This window comes from Coenobita brevimanus, chromosome 54 (genome assembly GCF_032717465.1).
Source record: "Coenobita brevimanus isolate Jiangsu-jjx chromosome 54, ASM3271746v2, whole genome shotgun sequence".
Taxonomy (NCBI): domain Eukaryota; kingdom Metazoa; phylum Arthropoda; class Malacostraca; order Decapoda; family Coenobitidae; genus Coenobita; species Coenobita brevimanus.
In genome coordinates, this window is record NC_137007.1 from 23,653,168 (window position 1) to 23,675,488 (window position 22,321).

The following is a 22,321-nucleotide window of genomic DNA, read 5'->3' on the forward strand; positions in this document are numbered from 1 at the left end:
CAGAGTTAAAAACTGCTCGTTCATGGACCTTCCAACACTGCTGATGCACTGAGTATGTTACTCCAGAGTGTACTGACTGAATGATTTCTAGCTCCTTGAATGCTTGCAGAGTCTCCGTCAGGAGTTGGAGAGTGCACATATATAGTTATGGAGTGTGCAGAGTGACTTCTTGAAGACAGTGCTTGTACCGAGTGTTTGAGAGGACCTTCTTTTTGTGGTGTGTTTGTGTGTTTAGGCAGATGTATATGTATTTCACTTAAAGTTGGAGTGTAAATATGATAACTTGGGAAAAGTTGTACTTTAGCGATAAGGTCAAAACAAAATTAATGTTTTAACTACAGAAATACCTACTTCCAAATTCATGATGTGCAAGGGATTCCCAGTATGTAATTCATGAAAATGCTGACACCCTCCAGTATATATTTACTTTATATATATAAATATAATTATACAGATATTTGTATGGTACCCTAATACTCATGATATACTTTCATGATACACATCAAAGAATTTTCAAGATACTGTATTCTTACAGTATCTGCAGACCTGAACAGGGAGTGGAAACTGAAACTGTAAAGAGAACAATATTGACACATGATACAAACAAAATGGAGTCTTGTATCTTATACAAAAAAATACCCACTCCTTCACAATCTGTTGCCGACTTTTATCTAATGTATTTATATGTACAAACCCATGAATTCTCCTTGTGTGACCAACTTTACTGACAGAATGAAAAAAAATAGGTATGGACAGGAAGTGTATGATCGAGAGAGGAGGCAAGTTATACTCCTACGTATAAATAAATGGGTACAGCATAGAAGTAATCTACTGGTATAAATAATATACATCTTACAATAATGAAAAGCTAAAAACCTAAAATTATTGGAATGTTATATGTCTGTATCACAACACAGGGAACATCAGCTACATTAATGCAGCCAATACACACCCAAAGAATAATTCAGGTTTTAGCTGAAGTCAGACTCACATGTTCAAACTTGGCAATGATGTACAACTCTCTGATGCTGTACTTAATTTTTCTCTCCTAGCTAAATGGGAACTGCATGTAAAGGTAACATCCTGACATTAATCCTCTCATGGTCAGAATAACTACAGCTTTCTATTTTTTGGCCTGTCATAAGATTGTCGCTATTAGCCTTCTGATGGTCAGGACAACTCTAGAACTCTATTTCAGCTAATGGCAGACCATTTTATTCAGCTGTGTGAGTACCATAATGCGAGCCTTAGTGTTGAGAATGGTACAAGGAGGAGGGACCATGGAGGAACCTGGTGGACTGAAGACTGAAACATCCTAGGCAGATGTCATAAGTATTTAATGCAATAAGTTACTGATTGTGTATGGAGGAGGTATGCGAGATTATCATGAGGTATTTTTGTGGGTCAAGTGGAACAAATGAAAGTTGAATACTGAACTGGAGCATGACAAAATTAGATACCTAAGTAAAAATTATGATGAAAGGATGTCATAGATATCAGTAAAAAAAAAATACTGATTAAATAAATTAAAAACAATACTGTTCTGGGACAGGCACAAAAGATATATAAATAAATAAATAAATAAATAAATAAATATAAAACAGGTTACTGGTATTAATGTAACATGACAGCAGTCACACTTCTCCAAGCACAGGGCAGGGAGTGGATTCAAACCAACGTGTTAAGACTGAGTTATTTATATTAAAAAAAAAAAAAAAAAAAAAAAAAAAAAAAAAAAAGTTCCACCACACCAACAACTCTTCCTTTTTTGAAAGCACGGGAGGCAGGTGCTGTTTGGCACTTGTTAACCTGTTAATAATATATGTACATAAAAATATGTGCCACAGAGGGCCAACTAATGATTAAGTATTCTGCACTATACCTTTTTGAAACCTATTATTTTAACCTAAACACTGGATGGTTTTGAAGATACAAATCTCACGACTATATACATGTACTATGTTTTGCAAGATATAACTCTGACAGGATATAGAAAAGTCTAATCAAAAGTAAATTTCACTATATACTTCCAGTCTGTAACTTCTAGAAAAACTTCGCGAGGCAATCACTGGCAACCAGATATGGTGATTAATGCCCATATGGAATGACAGAAGTCTTTTGTTTCCAATATCCTATTAAACCTATTCTTATTATAACCTATAACTACAAACTTGGAAAGCTAAGGCCTATACTGTGGCTTGGAACTTCATGCATAACAATGTCTTCATGGTATACTGTTGTCGTGAGGAAATGTTCAGCATGGAATTCACTGGGTAACGTACAAAGTTAATAAATGCTAAAACTACTGGTGATTATGATGATGATGATAAACCACATGATAGTTTAGATGAAACAGGCACATCAGCTTCTTCCTGATTTTCAAGTGATTAAGTGACCTGCATTTGAACTGCAGAAAGTGTTTGTAAAATTCTAATAATTACTTTCAAGTATCTGGACAAATTACCAGTACCAGAGCCACTTTACACAACACGAACAGGTATAGAGATCAAAATGATGTCCACAGCAAATCAATTCAAAATCTGCTGTATGGTCGAATAAAAAACCTAATTTAAAACTGGCATATACACTGTATATGTGATATTGCTGTTTTTGGAGCATAGAGCATTTCCACAATATCGTAACCCAGATGCTCGGTAAAACAGCTTTCATTGTCATGTCACTGGTCAAACTAATGCCCAATACCAGGTACCCTTCAGTAACACCACCTGCATTATATGACTGTCAAGTTGCAATTGACATTATCTAAGTAAAAAACAAATAGCTACTACGTTAATCAAGCTGCCATTATACTGTGTGTCTTCAACAAAATGGAGTATCTTGTCTAAACTCTGAAACATCATCCATTAATTAATATACTGGCTGGTGAACAGCTGTCAGAAGCTCAGATCACTTATCACTGAGGCACACATGCTGGTTGTTTCTAGCACCTACACTTTTCCAGCAACACTATCTATATCACCAGCTAGTTAACTGGATTCAACTGATACAAAAGGAGAAGACTTCACTTGTGGCAACAGTTCAAGTGGTCCCATTTTCTCAGTGTGAAAAGCCTACCTAGTCCCCTACAGACTGGTGTAAGGGAACCCTGTTGGGCGCACTTGTGTTGGAGCCTGACCTGGGGCAAACATCCCTGGTTGCATGCAAGCCGAATAGAGTGGCTGCTGCGTTTGGAGGTTAAGAGGAAGCTGCACATGTGAATAGGCTGGGTAGTTGGTACTGATTGGAGCATGGGGCATAGAGGCAGGTACCCCAGGATGAGTGTTGGGGGGTACTGTGGCTGCAGCAGGGGCAGCAGTAACAGGTGGCGTATTTCGGGCATCCTTTGGGGGCTCCTGTGGTGGCTGCTGGGCCTGCTGCTGCATTACCTGTTGAGCACCTGTTTCAACTCGCTGTTGTTGTTGCTGATCTTGCCTCTGATTCTGTTGTTGCTGTTGCTGCTGCTGTTGTTGTTGTTGTTGCTGTTGCTGTGCTTGCTGTTGCTGCTGCTGGGCTTGCTGCTGTTGCTGCTGCTGAGCTTGCTGCTGTTGCTGTTGTGCTTGCTGTTGCTGCTGTTCCTGTGTCTGTGCTGCAGCATTCTGTGCTCCAGTTGTATTGTCATTATCATCATCATCATCATCACTTTGGCCACCTGAACGCTCTGCCTTCTTGTCCATCCGGAAGAATTTGACATTAGGGAACTGTTCTTTCATGAAGTGCCTAAAGGAAGAATAACCCATCACCTTCACATCTGGTTCAAAGTGTTCACAGTATTCTTTATAAGCATTGTGTATTTTCTTCCGGGTAATATCTGCAGGTAGATAAACTGGAGGTGATTTTCCAGATTTGTTTGGCTTCTTAGGAGTGTTGGTATTTGGGGAGTATCTAGCTATGTAGCTCTGGAGGAAGGCTGCAGCATGCTGGTAAGTGTCAAGGGGGAAAGTATTTGGAGGCTTCTTGCCATGGTTGCCATGCACCCTAGGAGTCACTCCATTCACCATTACATGTTTCCTGATGGCTTTAAGCTGGTAATGTGTGCAGTTCTCCAGGTAAAGAAAGGCATCAAGGCATACTTTCTTACCCTGGAACACGTAAGATGCCCTCAGTCTCTTTCTTTCCTTATGACGTGAAGTTTCCTCTGGATTGGCAAGACAAGCCATTGTTACTCCCATTAAATACATGTCATGTTCATTTTTTGTTAGCTCTGCAATATTCAGTCGGTGACGAAACACAAACTCTGGGTTCATATTTTTAAAGCAATTGTCTCCCTCACACTCACAACCCTTCCCAAAACGTTCCCTCACTTGGTCACTGTTTTCCTCTAACTTTGTGGGGTCAATGCCCTCTGCCAACAAGTCTGCTAGTTTTCTCTTCTTCTTAACTTCTTTCTTGATCTTAGGTTTAGTCTCCTGCTCCTCCGTGATGTCATTAGTGTTTAACGTAGTATCTCCCTCCTGGCTCTGCAGGTCACTCAAAGGGTAGCTAGAGTTCATTCCATTCTGCCCATCTGGTGATTTAAAAAATTTATCAAAATATAATAAATGAATTCCTTCCAACCTATACTTTAAGATTCTGACTGTACGCTGTAAACAGTCCTCATTATATAAATACTCTTAAACTGTACAAACTCTCGAATTCTAAAATCGGACTTCTAAAACCTATGTTTTCCAAAATATATTTTCATGCGAGAGGGGGCTTCTGATATTGCCTGTCCATGCACAATCAATGCATTTTTGAAGACAAGGCTATTTTTTGTGGACACATGTAAGAAAGATAATAACTATTAATAAAAGGAACTTCAATGAATTAACTGCTAATGGTGCTGTAGACTACAAATTATTTTTTCTCATTAGTTACCATCATGATTTTACACCAGAATTCTTCCATTCTCTGTAAAGCTTTTGCATCCAAGCATTTCCGATTTGAGAATTTGTACTGTACCATACCATAAGCAAATTAATAAATGAATACAGCAATGCTAGATAAACTCCAGTGCAATGCTTCCCTATGATTCAAATTTCCAAATGTTAAATAGCCATTTATGTCTTACGATAATGTCCAGGAAAAAAAAAAAAAAAGGGTAAATTTCAAGAAAATCAGGAAAAGAACTAATTGTGAAACGCTTTATCCAGATCCATTCGCACTGGGGAGGGAGGAAGAATCTAATTAAACTGTGACAAATTTCTTAAAACCATAAAATATCACTGGAAGATGTGTCTGTTACCCTTTGATCTTTGATATCAGTTCTGATACACACATACACCTACCCAAAATTGCCACTTGGCATTAGTGTTTCAAAAGATCACCCTCAAAAACCACTTAGCTATCTCCTCCCTATTTATGTTATCATCTCACTAATGGAGTTAAAAAAAAAAAAAAAAAAAAAAATTGCCATGCTAGCCTCTTCAGGGTCTAAGAATCTGAGGTTGGTACTAATGTTAGCTATTTAAATTACAGTTCCAAATCACCTCAATATTTTCATCAGGCATGTCTTCTATTTTCAAAATGATATTACACAATTTATTGTAGGACAAAAGATTATGTAGTAAACTGGTCATTATCTGACATCCCAAAAAAGCATTTTCCCCTCCCATTATCAGCATCTTAAATGAGTAAGCCTAATATTGTGAGGGATATTTAAAAAAAAAAAAAAAAAAAAAAAAAAAAACAGAAGAATCCTAGAGGTTATGAATCATATTCTTTTCACTGGTATACAAACATCATGGGTCATATCCTAGGTGGCTCTGGCGATTCTGTTACATTTCTTCCTTTGCAATATTCTGCACATTACAACTCAATACCCTTCAGTACTGTATGTCAGTGATGCAAATCAGGTTGATATAAAAATGATATACAGTACATAATGTACATGAGACTATTAAGGTGCAATGTGCAGACCATTAAAGAAGAGGTGCTAGAGCCTCCTATGCCACCTACAATACAGTCTCCCAAACAATAATATGGGGCAATGATATGACAAGAAAAAGTATCAGCATGTGTTGGTGGTGGTGTCTTACCTATATCAGTGGTGGACCATATGGAGTGCTCTAAAGGTGGAGGCTGTAGCTGTGAGAGTGGGTCAGCTGTCATATGTGCCAGCTGTGGGGGTCCTTGTGGTGGTGGCTGTTGTTGCTGCTGCTGCTGCTGTTGTTGCTGTGGTGGTGGCGGTGGTGGTTGTTGTGGCTGTTGTCCATTAGGTGGTTGCTGGTTGGTGGTGGCATTACTCTGGGAGGTTGGTGGGTTGACTGGGGGCTAGTGAAAATTGCACATATTAGCCCCTTCAATCCCATGATGTACCTTTTGAGTTTTAGTGTAGAAACTGATATACTACAGAAATTCAGTGTAGAAATGAAATGTTTTTATAGTGCAGTTAGTGTAGAATACCCTAATGAGAAGTGTATTGTACTAACATACTTGTGTCATGCTGTGTTTTAGTAAATGATGTAAGAATTAGATAATGTTAACCCTTACTATCCTATGATGTATTTTCTGGTTTATTCTTGCTACTGTCAAATGATTTATTTACCTTAGAAATTAGAAAGAATAAAATAGAAAAACACCACGGGACTGAAGGGGTCAAAGGAAATGTCTATGAGCAGCAACATTCTAACAGCAGCCTGGATTGACTTAACATGCAGATGGAAATTAAGTGATGGTTCCTGACGCAGATGCTGACTGGTATATTGGTGAATGGAGATTCTTAAACAGGTGGAAGAGTTTAAGCACCTTGGTGCAGCAACAGGGTAAAAGAAGTGTAGAATGGTTAAAGGTAGGGAGTTAAGGTCTTGATAGAAAACAAAAGAATGAGTATGGAGGCAGCAAGAGTATGAAGGTGTGACTGTGCCCAGACTAATGTACAGATGAGAAACTTATGAATGACGAGTTTGAAAAATCCAGTGAAAATACAGTAGTAGGTGCCTTGAATAAAGATAAGAAGTACTGAAATTTCTAGAAAAAATTTGAGTACTATTCTGACAAATGGGTAGAACAAGTACATTTAACCTTTCAATTGTGCTATTAGGATTCGAGGGGACCTCTGTGGTGGTGGTGGTGGGAACAGATTTTCAAAGATCCTAGTGCAGTAAGATCTCCATTATCTGTTGCCACAATACCTTGCCTATTGCAATATCCGACATTTTCTGCTCAGCTCTTCTGAAACAATATCCGGCGAAAATAGGCAATATCCGGCTCTGAAACTGGACGTAATTGGGGGTACTATGCATTTTTTGGTGGTAATGTTTATCACTGGGCTCAGATCCAACTGGTATACGGACAGATCCTGCAACATAGCAATACACACTAACCAATCACAATGAGTTGCAGAAGAAGCCCACCTGCATGGAATGCTAACTGTCGTTTTTTGCAATGTATTCAACTACTATTTGTTATATCAAAATTCTGCAAAATCCATGAGAAAGCTCATGACATGTAGAGGTGTATGGTATGTAAGGAGGACTACTGGGCCTTGGGAGCAGACTGTGAAACCTATGCCCAGAGCTGGAAAAAAAAAAACGACATATGCTTAACTCTTGGAATGTATTGCCAAAATTTGCACTAGGCTGGTGGGAAGTTATATAAAGGTAAGTTTTATTCCTGAACACTTTATTGTCAAAGCATTTCTGTACTTTTTTATGTGTTTTGCATAACTTACCTTATAGCACAGACATCAGCGAAGATTATGGTATACCATTTATACCAATATTTCCAATTTCCGGTGGCATATTTCGCCATGGAATTTTTTTTGAGCCTCAGGAGCAATCACTCATCACAAATAACTGATTTTCAAACCATCTTCAGGTTTTTGTTGACTTGTTGGTCATGCATTGTTTTCTTCATGTTTAACATTAATATGGATAATCCTATGTGTGTTCTGATGTCTCAGTATGACAGAATGACCGGAAAATAGTGCCAAAATTAGGAGGGGTACTGTACTTATAACAGTGCATAGGTTGGGTTTTTTGGTTTTCAATGTTTATTTTCATGGTTTTCTTTGTGTTTAGCATTACTTTGGATATTCCTATGTGTGTTTTGATGTCTCATTATGGCAGACTGACATGAAAACAGCGCCAAAATTAGGAGTACAGTACATTCGGTCACAAAAGTATCGGTGCACAACATGCGTGAAACATTTGGGACCACAGAACAAAGGTCACTGAAATATTAGTATCCGACCTACCACACGTTGGTAGCCCTGATGTTGGGAGGTGTTATATATCGCCAACTAACAATATCCTCTTGCAAACATATAGCAAATGTAATGTTTATATAGACACACACTGATGATACACCATCGCAGGAAAGCCTGGGAAACATACAAACACTCCAGGAATGTTTATGGAAGACTGTCTCCTGAGGCTTCCCAAGCTCTATCACACAACGACTCTCTCAACGACACCTTTCGTAACTACTTTACACACATGCAAATCAATCACGAAATGTCACTGATTAGAAAACTACAGGTCTCCTCAAAACCATTTCACCAGTACATCAGAAATAAGAAAGTAGGTGCACCCTCAGTAGGCCCCATAAGATTGGACAATGATGTGTTAACATCAGACTGTACTCAAATGGCAGAAACTTTTGCTACACATTTTTGTACAGTTTACTCAACTCATGCTCCTCACGCTCCCTTCCCTCACCAAACTTTTGAGGGTATCCTTGACACAGTGACCCTATCCTTGCAAGAAGTGAGAAATAGGCTCGCAGCACTGGACCCGAACACCAGTATGGGACCTGATGGCCTCCACTCCAGTCTTCTGAAATATTGCCCAACCTTAGCCTTACCCTTGTTTTTGATATTTCAAAAGTCAGTCACCATTGGTAAATTGCCACATGATTGGAAAAAATCCATTATCATTTCTATATTCAAGAAAGGCTCTCGACACAAACCTCTTAACTATAGGCCTATTAGCCTAACCTCTGTCTGCTGCAAAACCCTGGAAAGATTTATTACAGAGGCATTATACAACTACCTTGACACTAATGGAGTGTTGTCAAATGAGCAGTATGGATTCAGACAGGGTAGAACTGTAGATGACCAACTGTTACTCGTGTATAATGATATTACGGCGTGGGTGGATGCTGGGTATGTTGTGAATGTTGTCTTGTTTGACTTTAGCAAAGCCTTTGACATCATTAACCATTCGATACTCACTGACAAGCTGAGGCTACTTTGGGTCAGTGGTTCCTTGTTAACTTGGATCTCTGACTTCCTGTCCGGCCGCACCATGCAAGTGTCCGTGTCCGGCTGCGCCAGTTCCTCAAGGAATGTTCTCAGTGGTGTTCCCCAGGGATCTGTTCTAGGCCCCTTGCTCTTTCTGGTATATATAAACTTTCTACCCTCATACATATGCTCCAAATGTAAATTCTTTGATGACGACATGAAGATTTACCTCAAGTTGCGCCAAAACACTTGTTCCACATTAGCTGCAGATATAAGTACATGCCAGAAGGACATTGATATGGTCTACAATGTCGCTAAGTCCTGGGGTTTATGTTTCAATCTTGACAAGTGTACTGTTCTGCGATGTCAGAGAGGCCCAGTAGACTGGAATTCTATTGGCGCACTTCAGTACCATCACATGAACAACACCAGCCTCTCCGTAGAAACTACACACAAAGCCTTGGGTATCTTGGTTGACAGTTCACTGAAATTTCATTCGCACATAAGAAATACTGTAAAAATGGCAGCAGGCCCGTCAAATAATTTACTTAAGTCCACCCTCTGTCGAGACCGAGATCTTATGTTGACTTTATTCAAATCCCACATCAGACCCAACATGGAGTTTGGCTCCACTGTATAGAACACAGGCTACCACAGAGATCAGAAGCTCCTGGAGTCTGTACAGCGCAGATGGACTAAGCAAATCAATGGCCTGTCTGAACTCAGTTATGCTGACCGTCTGAAAAACCTGGGCCTGTATTCTGTAAAAGGGAGACTGATCAGAGCTGACCTCATTAAATGCTGGAAAATCTTCCATTGTCAGTCCCCAATTGCACCGCCTGAGCTTATTTCTCTTCCTTCATTAACTCACACCAGGGGCCATAGATTCAAGGTGGCCAAGCCCCGCACTTCAGCCGAGTGTAGACGCAGGTTTTTCAGCATCAGATGTATAGACCTCTGGAACTCTCTTTCAGATGATGCTGTTAGCGCTGACTCAGTTGCATCATTTAAAAAGTCCCTCCACTCACAACTAGGTCACATCCTGTTCGACTATATTGAATAACTACGACTCTTAATTCGAAGTCCTTCAAGTAGTGCAACTACCGTGCATATGGCACAAAACTCAGCCTCTAATCAATAGTCTATTCTGATGATGATGTATACAGGAAATGGGGCTGGCGTGCCAGCAGGTATGGGCTGCCCTACTTCTTGAAAAGCAGATTCCTACCGAGCCATACTGTTAATTGTAGTAGGGTAACCAACCAGGTGAGTAAACCAGGTGAGCAGTTGTTTGAACCTTTTCGGTAGGCATCGCACCCCCTGTGCACTGATACTTTTTTGATCTAGTGTACATACAGTAGTGTATAGGTCGAGTGTTTTTTGGTTTTCAGTGTTTTTATTTTCATGATTTTCTTGGTGTTTAGAATTACTCTGGATATTCCTATCTGTGTTTTGATGTCTAAATATGGCAGACTTACTTGAAAACAGTGCCAAAATCAGGAGAGGTACTGTACATACAGTAGTGTATAGGTCTGGTGTTTTTTGGTTTTCAGTGTTTTTTTTTTCATGGTTTTCTTGGTGTTTAGCATTACTTTGGATATCCCTGTGTGCATTTTGATCTCTATGTATGGCAGACTGACCTAAAAACAGTTCCAAAATTAGAAGGGGTACTGTACATACAGTAGTGTATAGTTTGGGTGTTTTTTGGGTTTTCCTATGTATGATCTGGTGTCAAAATATGGCAGAATGACCGGAAAACACTAACAAAATAAGGAGGGGTACTGTACATATAGTACACTGTATAGGTTGGGTGTTCTTTGGTTTTAAGTGGTTTTCCTGCATGGCTCTCTTGCTGTTCAGGATTACTTTGGATATTCCTTTGTTTGTCTGGATGCCTGAATGACTGGAAAACACCACCAAATAAAGCACAGGTACTGTACAAATAGGTTCGGTATAGGTTGGAGATTGGGCATAAGTAGGGTCTGGGTATGGTACTGAGTAGTGTTCATTATCCGGATGTTACCACTACCCGGATATGCCTTTGGCTCTTTTATGTTTGGATAAATGAGGGATTACTGTATATATACTGTGTGTATGTGTGTATATATATATATATATATATATATATATACAGTGGGCTCGCACAGTGCGCGTCACCGCAGTGCACGATTCGCCTTGTGCACGAGTGACCAAAAATCATAACCAAAAACCCTTTAATGCACGAGTTTACCGCACAGAATGCGAGGCAGAGGCAAGGAGTGGCTCAAAAATGACATTTTCTACTAATGTGCGACCACCCCTCACAGAGCGCATCACGTGTCGTCATGTTGATGCGCCAGATAGAGTCAAGTTGAGCAGCCTAGCGTGATGGAAGGCAGGACTGAGCTGTGTATGTCAAACATTAGCAAGATCCTTGCTGCCATGGATAAGCTCAAGGAAGAGGTGAAGGAACAGGAAGTGAGCAACCTAAGAACGGAGGAACTTCTGGTTGGTATCGACAAACTCTTCCGTTTCTACACAGACAGGCACAGGGAAGAAATAAACAAGAGAAGACAGACGCTCATAACAAGCTACACACAGCGGGCTCAAGTTGGTGAAATAGCGGAACCATCGACATCGTCTGCTCCTGTTCCTGTTGAGGATGAAGAGGATGCAATGTCAGAAGTGTCAGCATTGGACTTTGAAGGGTTTATGGCCGAAGTGAGTAACTTTGATGCTCCTGGGGAAGGTGATCAAGAGGCGTCTGCGGAGGGAAGTGTTGGTGTGGTGGGGAGTGCGGCGCTGTATGTGTTGCCGCGCCTCGGAACCCCTGTTATTTAAGGTCATCAGGCCTGTTGTCTACTGTTGTTAAGGTGACTACCCATATTTTTGTTACTGTAGCTATAGCTTTAGTACAATGTCTGAAACATATGACCTTTATTATGTCTCTAAGGGCCAAAAAATGTCCAGGTATGAGGGGGTACCATCCATATGTAATTATTCCCATAAGATTATGTATTCCTAGTACTGTATGCGAATTCCCAGTGCGCGAGCTCGTGCACCGCCCAATCTCTCGCACACTGTATATACATATATATATATATATATATATATATATATATATATATATATATATATACACACACACACACAAATATTTATATATACAGTGAGTCCTTGATATACGAAAGGGATAGGGACCAAAAAAAACTTTCATAATTCAAAATTTCGTATATCGGAATTATTGTCCCCACTGAAATATAAATATAAATGAGGGGATGCGTCCCAGGACCCCCTCGGACCCCCACCTAAACTTCACCCCCCCCGTTATGAAGTAGGCAATACCTGTATACAATTGTAGAGAAGGAGGTGGCCATATTCTTGTACATCTCCTTTTTCTTCGTCACAGTTCCAATGGTGGAAACAGCAAGGCCTAAAGCACGCCCATTCTCCAAGACTCCCTGCCCCTCCTCGTGGGGTCTTATAATTTCCAATTTCCTTTTCAGAATTAGAGTACGGTGCTGCTGTTTCTTTGCAGCGGGCTCCTCCAATGCTGGAGATGATGCAGGGCACTTGGGAGGCACGGGGAAGCAATACGAAAAGGTGAAGGGCTGCGAAAATATCCTCACATACAGTGAGGCTATGAGAGGAGGAGGGACATGGACTCAACTGAAAAGCACGTGAAAATTTGTTTACAAGAGAGGGGTTAGTTCGTTTTCTCTCGGCATGAGAGTGCGGCGCTATGCACCGGGCCCATTTTGAATTTTTCATACAGTATTCCATTAACCTCATCATAGTTGCCGGCCTTGAACAACACTTCACTGTTTAGGTGTGAATGACGTTGAGTTAGGGCATTATAAAAAACTGCGAACAATTACGGGAAGGGAACGAAGGTCACTGGTGTGTGTACATGATCCTACTCTACCATCCCATCAGTCAGGCGTTCTCTTCACTCCACGCTGATGTTTACATGCTTATGTTACAAGTGCCTAATTCTGAGTAAGTTTCTTTCAGCAAGAGAACATAATTTACCACCCTCAAAATAGTCAGAAAAATACAGTATAGAAGACAAACTAGAGGAATATGAACTGAATTGGTATGGTCTTTAGGCTGTATGCTTACATGAAAGATTATGGGTGTTACAATTTTAAGAGACGATATGGAACAAAAATGTTTGCTAATCAGAAAAAAATTACTCTTTCGTCCCACATGTTCTCTTAGGTTAGCATTCAGTTCCACATTCTTCGTTCGGTATCACTCTTCCCAATATATTTTGGACCAACTGAGCACAGTTATTTCTGCTACTTAGAGTTAGTGTACATTTACTGCTCATTCTTTGTTTGTTCTTATGTGTATGAGTGAAAGAGAGAGGACTGATACAAACAATGATGTATTCCATTATCGCTTTCATAGCTGCTGGCCCTTAACAACGCCTTACTGTACTGGTTTCAGTGACGTTGAGTTAGGGTGAGCTAAAAAAAAAAAAACTGTGAGCAATTATGGGAAGGGAATGAGGGTCACTGGTGTGTTTCCACGACCATGCTCTACCACCTCAAGCAGTCTGGCGTTCACAGTTCACTTCGTCCCAGCTGTTTTCAGTCAATGTATACATGCTGATGTAACACGCATCCTAATTTTATTAATTCTTACACGAATCATAGCAAATCACAGGATGGGTTTGGGGGGGGGGGGGGAAGCCAAGTGTGCCAGACAAGTCTTTTCACATATGTAAGAAAAAGAAATTGATTTTAGAACTTTGAAAAAATGGTCCCAAGGCCGACCACGGGAGCACGCAAATATCTGAACCCACAGCCATTAAGGGTGCTAAACATATGTTTTACTTTAAGCAGTAAAAGCACCTTACCAAATCAGTTCTTCCTGATAGTCTGTTATATTTTTCAGATTATTTCTGGATTGGTAAATAGAGCAAACGTTTCTTATTAAATCTATTTCCCCGTCATTTTCAGTTGTTCTCGTGTGACAACTCTTGTTTATTTCGTTAACATAATGGCGGCAAGGACTGTTCTTCCCTAAGTGTTTAACTAAACCTGGCCTAACTGAGTTTATCTGTACCTAATAATTTTAACCTAACCTAACCTCCAGTTGGGAAACAATATCCACCTATGAGCACGTTGAATTTCTTCCACTGCGCTGGAAACGATCGTAGGGGAAAGTGACGATAATAACAGGGAGGAAATTTTTCAGCAAGAAAAAGTAATTTGCCAAACTGAAAATTGTCAGAAAATAACAGAAACAAGCTGGAGGATTATGCATTGAATTGGTAAAGTCTTTCTGCTGCTTCAAGTGTACAATGAAAGACGCAAGTATCTTCCCGAAGTCTGACGAATATAGCGTGGAAAAATAGAACCATTTGAAACACGCACTAGTAGAAACGGGTTTCATTGTACAGTATTTTGCCTGGTGTAAATTTTCTTCAGACTGAACTAGGATGATAGTTGTGTCTTGCACTGTACATTTACCAGTAAATAAATCAATCTAACTACTGTATTTCCAATTTCCTCTCAAGAGTGAGAGTACGATGCTGTTTCTTCTTTGCACCTGGTTCCCCGGATGCTGGAGATGATGCAGGGCACTGGGGAGGCATGGTGAAAATACGAAAAGATGAAGAACAGCGAAAAACAGCGTAACGTACAGCGAAGCTGAGAGGAAAGGACGGATGTGACTCGACTGGGAAGCACATGAAAATGTGTTTACCAGAGAGGGGTTAGTTTGTTTTCTCGCCACAAGCGAGCACGGCACTGTGCAGCGTGCCCATTTTGAATTTTTCGTATTTCCTCTTGTATCGTTTTTCGTACCATCGAGACAGATATTTTCGTATTGTGGAATTTGTCCTTCATTTATCGCTTTCGTACCATCGGAAATTCGTACTTTGAGTTTTCATATTTCAAGGACTCACTGTATATATACACACACTGGTTTCTGGAATTTCAATGGGCATGGGTACCTAAAAATCACCGTGAAATTCAAACCATCAAAATTTAAACTGAACTTCTTATGGGAAAAATTAGTCTGGGTCCGGGGCTTCCGAATCTAACTATGTAAAATCATGATTTTTTGCTCACACCCCCTGTAAACTTTATGAACTATAATTGTGGCTAAGTAACTGTAGTTCTGCATTGTATTGCCATACTGTCAACAAGTGTATACTTGGTGTATTTCTGCCCTTTCCTCTACTGCCTCCTTTGACTGCAAAAGATTTAGAGGTGCCAGGCTGCTCTTGTCCATTACCACTGCTACCCAAAGAACCACTCTTGCTTGCCATCTTGAAACAGGTAAGTTGCGACAAAATACAAAATACATACAACTAAATTGCAGTGAAATGCATGTCCACACGTGGAGGGTACAGGCTGAAAGTGTGGCACTTGGCTGGAGAGGGCTGGCTGATGGCAGGACAGTCGCAAGATGGCCGCCGACAACAGAACATCACCTTGCACATGGCTCGTTGTTGTTGGTATCTACTCCCATCTGGGAGCTCTTGTCCTTGGTATAACTTTAGAAGTAACCAATGTTACCGATTTTTATTATATTACGTCCCTGAACTATTCTAACCAAGACTTACCTTTTAAGCCTAGTTTGAGTTGGGGGAGCTAATTTTGTAGGGGTTGTCATGTAGTGGCTTAGGTTAGGCTCTCTCTCAGTAGCGGATGAATGTCACGCCATATTGGCTGGTGCAGGCGTTTGCACTCGGTCTATGTCAGGCCCTAGGTTAGTTAGGTTAGTTTGGGTTAGTTTAATGCAGATTAGTGTGTTTTCAATTAATTTTGATCTTGATTTGGGGGGATAAACCCACTTTTGGAAATCTTACTTAAAATTACAAAAGGGGGAATTTCCCCCCAAAATGAAGGTCAAAACTACTTAAAACACGGTATTTTGCATTGGAAACCATAAAAATAATAATAAAAGAAAATGTTGGTTACTTCTAAAAATTTACCTTGTCCTTAAACAACGACTTTATTTTTTTCCTCAGTCTCTATTGTTCATTTCTATGTTGCTCCTTATATTCAACTTTACTGTACTTCTCTTCGATTCAGTATTTTGCCTACTGTATTTGCTACCACCTGTAATTTATTTTGTTTTAGTATTTCTATTATTGATTCTTTTCTTTAATTTCTCGTTATATCTTCGAGTTATTAAAGTTTTTATTTAATAATATTGTAAGTATAGTTATAGAATGACGGGGAATAGTCCAGGGTGCGAATTGTCCTGACGGGAAATCGTCCATGTTTTGATGGTGAATTATCTGATGGCGAATTGACTTGATGGTAAATTGTCTCGGAACCTTATCATCGTGTGCTCCACATATGAATAAAAGATGTTGATTTTCATTCTCTTCTTGACACGTGGCACATACGATGTTAGGTTAGGCTCATACTTTTCTTATAATTTTCCTTCATTTCTAGCATTTTGGTTTGCATAAAAAATATTATCTTTGCTTGTTTTGGTTGGAGTCTGGCCCTGAGATCACATGTCACATATGATATTAGGCTAGGCTCATACTTTTCCTTATAATTTTCCTTCACTTCTAGCATTTTGGTTTGCATAAAAAATATTATCTTTGCTTGTTTTGGTTGGAGTCTGGCCCGGAGATCAAGCCACATATGATGTTAGGTTAGGCTCATACTTTTTCTTATAATTTTCCTTCACTTCTAGCATTTTGGTTCGCATAAAAAATATTATCTTTCCTTGTTTTGGTTGAAGTCTGGCCCTGAGAGCATTGAAATGCACGATTTTGCATCAAAACGCGAGGTAGGCAGACCACTCCAAAATGCATCAAAATTTGATTCATCGTAATCTAAACTGTTGAAATTCGAGAAACCACTGTATATATATATATATATATATACACTGTATATATATATATATATATATATATATATAATATACAGTATATATATATATATATATATATATATATAGTAATCCCCTTACTATCTGGACGCCCACTTTCCGGACACCCTACTTACCGGACATTGTGGGCCTGGACCTTTGGAACCCAAAAATGGCCCCCCCCAAGAAAAAGAAAAAAAATCTGTTTTTTGTCCCAACCGTAATTTGAAATTGCTGAGCGGCGCCGAACAGCTGCTTACACCATGGCCCCTTCACCCCTTCCTTCCTCCCCCCTCCCTTGTCAGGGTTGCCATTTGGTATTTTTCATTACCTAATGTGGGCCAATTTGGTAATGAAAAATTCGTTTGGTAATGAATCAGAATAATGCATTACCAAACGGATTTTTCACATGTATGAGGAGACACAGGATGGAGATGGTGGATTGTTTGCTCTCTCTGATTAATCTGCTAGCCAACATAGCATGAAAATAAACATGATATTAATTATATGGAGAGTGATTACATGTATTTCCACTTGTATTTATAATTAGTAAAGAATAAATGCTAGCTTTACTATCTATCTATCTATCTATTGCCAGACGCCTCAATCCCGTTTGGGGTGGCCACAAACAAATCGCCTCCAAGTCGCCCTGTCCCCCGCCATTTACGAATTTGGTAATGAAAATTAAGGAGTTTGGTAATGTGGCCGAGTTGTGATCTGGCAACCCTGCTTCCCCCTCACCAACAGTTACTGCCTAACTTCGATTGCGAGCAGATGCTTATTGCAATGGATGCCACACGTGCACGTTTTTTGTGAATAAACAGTGAATAAACTGCAATACCATGCCACTAGACCACACGGGAATTTACAGTGTTGTGCAGTGTCAAGAAATTAGAATTTAGAATGCAAAGGATTAACTATGGAGTGCAAACTGGCAGCTGAAACTGGCTTGGTGCAATTAACAGAAAGTGCAATGTTAAACAATTATAACTCACAGTGCAAAGAATTACTGTAAGTGCAACACAACACTGGATTACTGTACGTGCTTCAAGAACATTTTCACCACTGCCAAAGCCTTAGAGAAGACGGCCACAGACGTGCTGTAAGTACCCTGGCTGAGATACAGTCACTTCCAATTTCTCATTCCTTGGTTCCTTTTCATTTATTTCATGCTTTAGTGGTAGGTGGTGGCGACCATCATCCACTCACTTGATGCAGTGCTGTCTACTTCTTCCTTAGCCTTTATCTTTCTTATTCTGTGTCTCCCCTCCTCTCTTCCTATTTCTCCCATCTGTCCTGTCACTTCTGATTGCTTTTCTTTCCTTTACAGGTGGCTTTACATTGAGTGACAAGCCAAATGGTTTCCTGTAAGTCAAGAAACCATTAACAACGCTGGGTGGTAATCATATAACCAAACCAAACGTGTTCCCTATGTGTCAACAAGTGGGTTGGTGGAGGGTTAGTGCCCCTCCCCATAAAACAAATAACTCAAAAGTCAAATGGTCACCCCTTACGGGATTATGGCGTCTGGCAACAGACAGACAGATTTATGTCCATTATTGATGTGAATAGGGTCTTAAACAGGTTTAAATAGGTGCTATGCATGTCCAGTAGGGAGTTATTGAGGTGACTTTCAAAGTTAGGCTGGGTTAGGGTCCTTCAGTACAAGTCCAGGAGGCTGGAGCCCACTATCCGGACGGGACCACTTTCCGGACATGCCTTTGGCTCTATTTCGTCGGATAGTAGAAGGATTACTATATATATATATATATATATATGTGTGAGGCCCCACGTGCAAGAGTATACCCATGCACCATTTTTTTAAAGTGGCAGAAATCGCGTTTAAAATTTTTACAACTTTGAAGAATGATACCGCAAAAACTATTTTACCTAGGATAATGGTGCTTACATCATTTTAAAGTTGATTGTCTCTACTTTATCCAAAAACTTTCTAGTAAAGGTACTATTGTTTTTATACAAAACAAAAAAAATTCGACATTAACATACAATGCGCTACTTTTATCATAAACTAGTACCCCAGGCCAATAGCTAGTGAGTTCCTTTATGTTGTAAGATGAAGTTCAATGTCTGTAGAGTGGTTAGTTATGAATTTGCCTGGGTATTGTCATAAAAAGTTTTATAAATTTTTCAAAAAAAGTATCAATACACAGCATTTTTTTTTTTTACCTGGTCCTCGTTGTTCTGTGTTTTTATGTGAACAATAGATATTTTACATTTATTAAATGCAATAACAAACAAAATAACACCAATAATACTAGGAATAATGATAATTTACATTAATAATCTTATTAATGAATACAGTGGTTGCACTTGATAAAGGGTGGCGATTAAACCCAAGGTTATATCTATGGGTTTTCGCCCTTATGTCTTGGGTCATACATCACGTCCACCAAGTCCACATGAAAGTACATACTCTGAGGGACTGTGGGATAGCATTAACTCAATCTTCGACAAGGTGGTGCATTGGTATATTCTTGCATGAGGGGCCTCATATATATATATATATATATATATATATATATATATATATACTGTGTATAAAATGGCAGTGTGGAGGAGGAATGGCAGTTGTTTAGGAGTGCTGTGGTGGGGCATGCAGAAGAGGTGTGTGGTGTGAGACGTGTGGGTGGTGGTGTAAGAAAAGGAAGTGAATGGTGGTGCGAGGAAGTAAGTATGGCTGTTGCTGAGAAGAGATGTGCATATGAAGTGTGGCTGCAGAGGAAGGATGAGATGTCATATGAAAGGTATAAGGAAAAGAGGAATAGGGCGAGAAGGGCTGTGCGTGATGCTAAAGTGGCAGCAGATGAGAGGTGGGATAGGCGGCTGACAGAGAATTTTCAACAGAATAAGAAAATGTTTTGGAAGGAGGTGAAAAGGGTGCGAAAGGGAGAGTCTGGGAAGGAAGAACGAGTAAAAGCAGAAGATGGAAGGATGTTAATTGAGATGGATGCAGTAAGGAAGAGATGGGCAGAGTATTTTGAAAGATTGTTAAATGTAGAGGAGGAGAGGGTGGCTGAGATTGTGGCGGATAGAAGGGTGCAGGGAATAAATGTGTTGGGAGAGTTGAATGATTCTTTGATCATGAAGGAGGAAGTGGAGAAGGCAGTAAAGGAGATGAAAACAGGGAAAGCTGCAGGTATGGATGGGTGTGCTGTGGAACGCCTGAAGGGTGGTGGAGTAACTATTGTTGACTGGTTAGTAAGATTGTTGAATGTGTGCTTTGTGAAAGGTATGGTGCCAATTGACTGGGCAAGTGCTTGTGTGGTCCCGTTGTATAAAGGCAAGGGTGATAAGTATGAATGTACTAGCTTTAGGGGTATAAGTCTGTTGATTGTTGTAGGTAAGGTGTATGGTAGAGTGTTAATTATGAGAGTTAGAGAGGGTGCAGAGAAAGTGATTGGTGATGAGCAGTGTGGCTTTAGGTGAGGGAGGGGATGCGTGGATCAGGTGTTTGCTGTGAGACAAATGTGTGAAAAGTATTTAACAAAAGGCAAGGATGTGTTTTGGGCATTTATGGATTTAGAGAAAGCGTATGATAGAATTGATAGGGAAGCTTTGTGGACTGTTTTAAGATTGTATGGACTTGATGGTAGGTTACTAAAAGGGGTGAAAAGTTTTTATGTAAACAGTAGAGCGTGTGTAAGAGTGGGAAATGCTGTGAGTGATTGGTTTCCCGTGAGAGTGGGGCTGCGACAGGGATGTGTGATGTCGCCTTGGTTGTTTAATATTTACATAGATGGTGTTGTAAGGGAGGTGAATGCAAGAGTTTTAGGTGGAGGTCTGAGTCTAGTGAATGTTGATGGTGGAGAGTGGAATCTGAAGCAGCTGCTGTTTGCAGATGATACTGCACTGGTGGCTGATTCAGAGCAGAGATTGAGACAGTTGGTAGAGGAGTTTGGAAGGGTGTGTGAAAGGAGGAAATTGAAAGTAAATGAGAATAAGAGTAAAGTGATGAAGTGTACGAGGTTGGTAGATGGTAGGGGGATGAATATAGTTTTGAATGGCGAGTTGCTTGAGGAGGTAGAGTGTTTTAAATATCTAAGGTCACATGTTGCTGTGGATGGAAGAATAGATGCAGAAGTGAAGTTTAGAATAAATGAAGTAGGAAAGGTGCTGGGAGGAATGAAAAAAATGTTTAGATGTCGTTCGCTTAGAATGGATGTAAAGAGAAGGCTGTATGAGGGTGTTGTGGTACCGACTGCGTTATATGGAGCTGAAACATGGAATATGGGTGTAGCAGAGAGGAAAAGTTTGAATGTAATGGAGATGAGGTGTCTGAGGAGAATGTGTGGAGTGACGCGTATGGACTGAGTGCGAAATGATGAAGTGCGAAGAACTGGAGTTGTTCGGGAGATGGCTGGTAGAGTTGAGCAGAGGGTGTTGCGATGGTTTGGGCATATGGAGAGAATGGATAATGAGCGATTGGTGAAAAAGATAACTAGATCTGATGTGAGAGGTGTAAGGCTGAAAGGAAGACCACGAATGGGATGGATGGACAGTGTGAAGAGAGCGCTGGATGCGAGAGGGATGTCTGTTGAGCAAGGAAGAGTGGCTGTGCGTGACAGAAATAAATGGAGAGAAATTGTGAATGAATAAGTGATGACGCAGCCCTGAGGGGCTATTCTCCCGCATTTGGTCTGATCAGCTAGTCAGGTCAGGTGCGGGTAAGGGGATGGGTCTGTTATGATGTGGCAGGGGTAAACCAGTTCTGCTGTTGGGCCCTGCTGCGGATGTCACTGATTGCATTGCACAGTTGACCCTTGTGCAGTGTGGTGCGGTGAGGATCTGTCCGTTCTCCCCTTTGGGGCTAAGATGCGAATGTATGTGTTTGAATGAATGAGTAAATGGGGAGTGTGTCGTCCTGTCTCGGCTACCTCCCTTTCCTTGGGGGAAGCTGCCTAGGTATATAGATAGATAGTGTATATATATATATATATATATATATATAATATTATATATATATATATATATATATATATACAGGTATATATTTTATATGTATATATAATATTATATATATATATATATATATATATATATATATAATATATATAATTAATATTATACCAGTATATATATAATATTATATATATATATGTGTATATATATATATATATATATATATATATATATATATATATATATATATACATACATATATATATATATATATATATATATATATATATATATATATATATATATATATATATATATATATATATATATATATATATATATATATATATATATATATATATATATATACTATCTATCTATCCACTCATACGCTGATGACTCCACCCTTCACCT

At 39.7% G+C, this 22,321-nt stretch overlaps 1 protein-coding gene across 1 annotated transcript in view; it reads right to left on the minus strand.

Moving 5' to 3' along the window:
• Window positions 1–3,083: 3,083 nt before the first annotated feature.
• The window catches only part of LOC145400932 (uncharacterized), an 80,388-nt gene continuing 61,150 nt past the window's right edge, over window positions 3,084–22,321 (minus strand). The window contains exons 3-4 of the mRNA XM_080273297.1: window positions 6,015–6,249; window positions 3,084–4,504 (exon numbers count right to left, since the gene is read on the minus strand). Of these exons, the coding sequence (XP_080129423.1) occupies window positions 3,084–4,504; window positions 6,015–6,249 (1,656 nt within the window). The remainder of the gene's footprint in view (window positions 4,505–6,014; window positions 6,250–22,321) is intronic.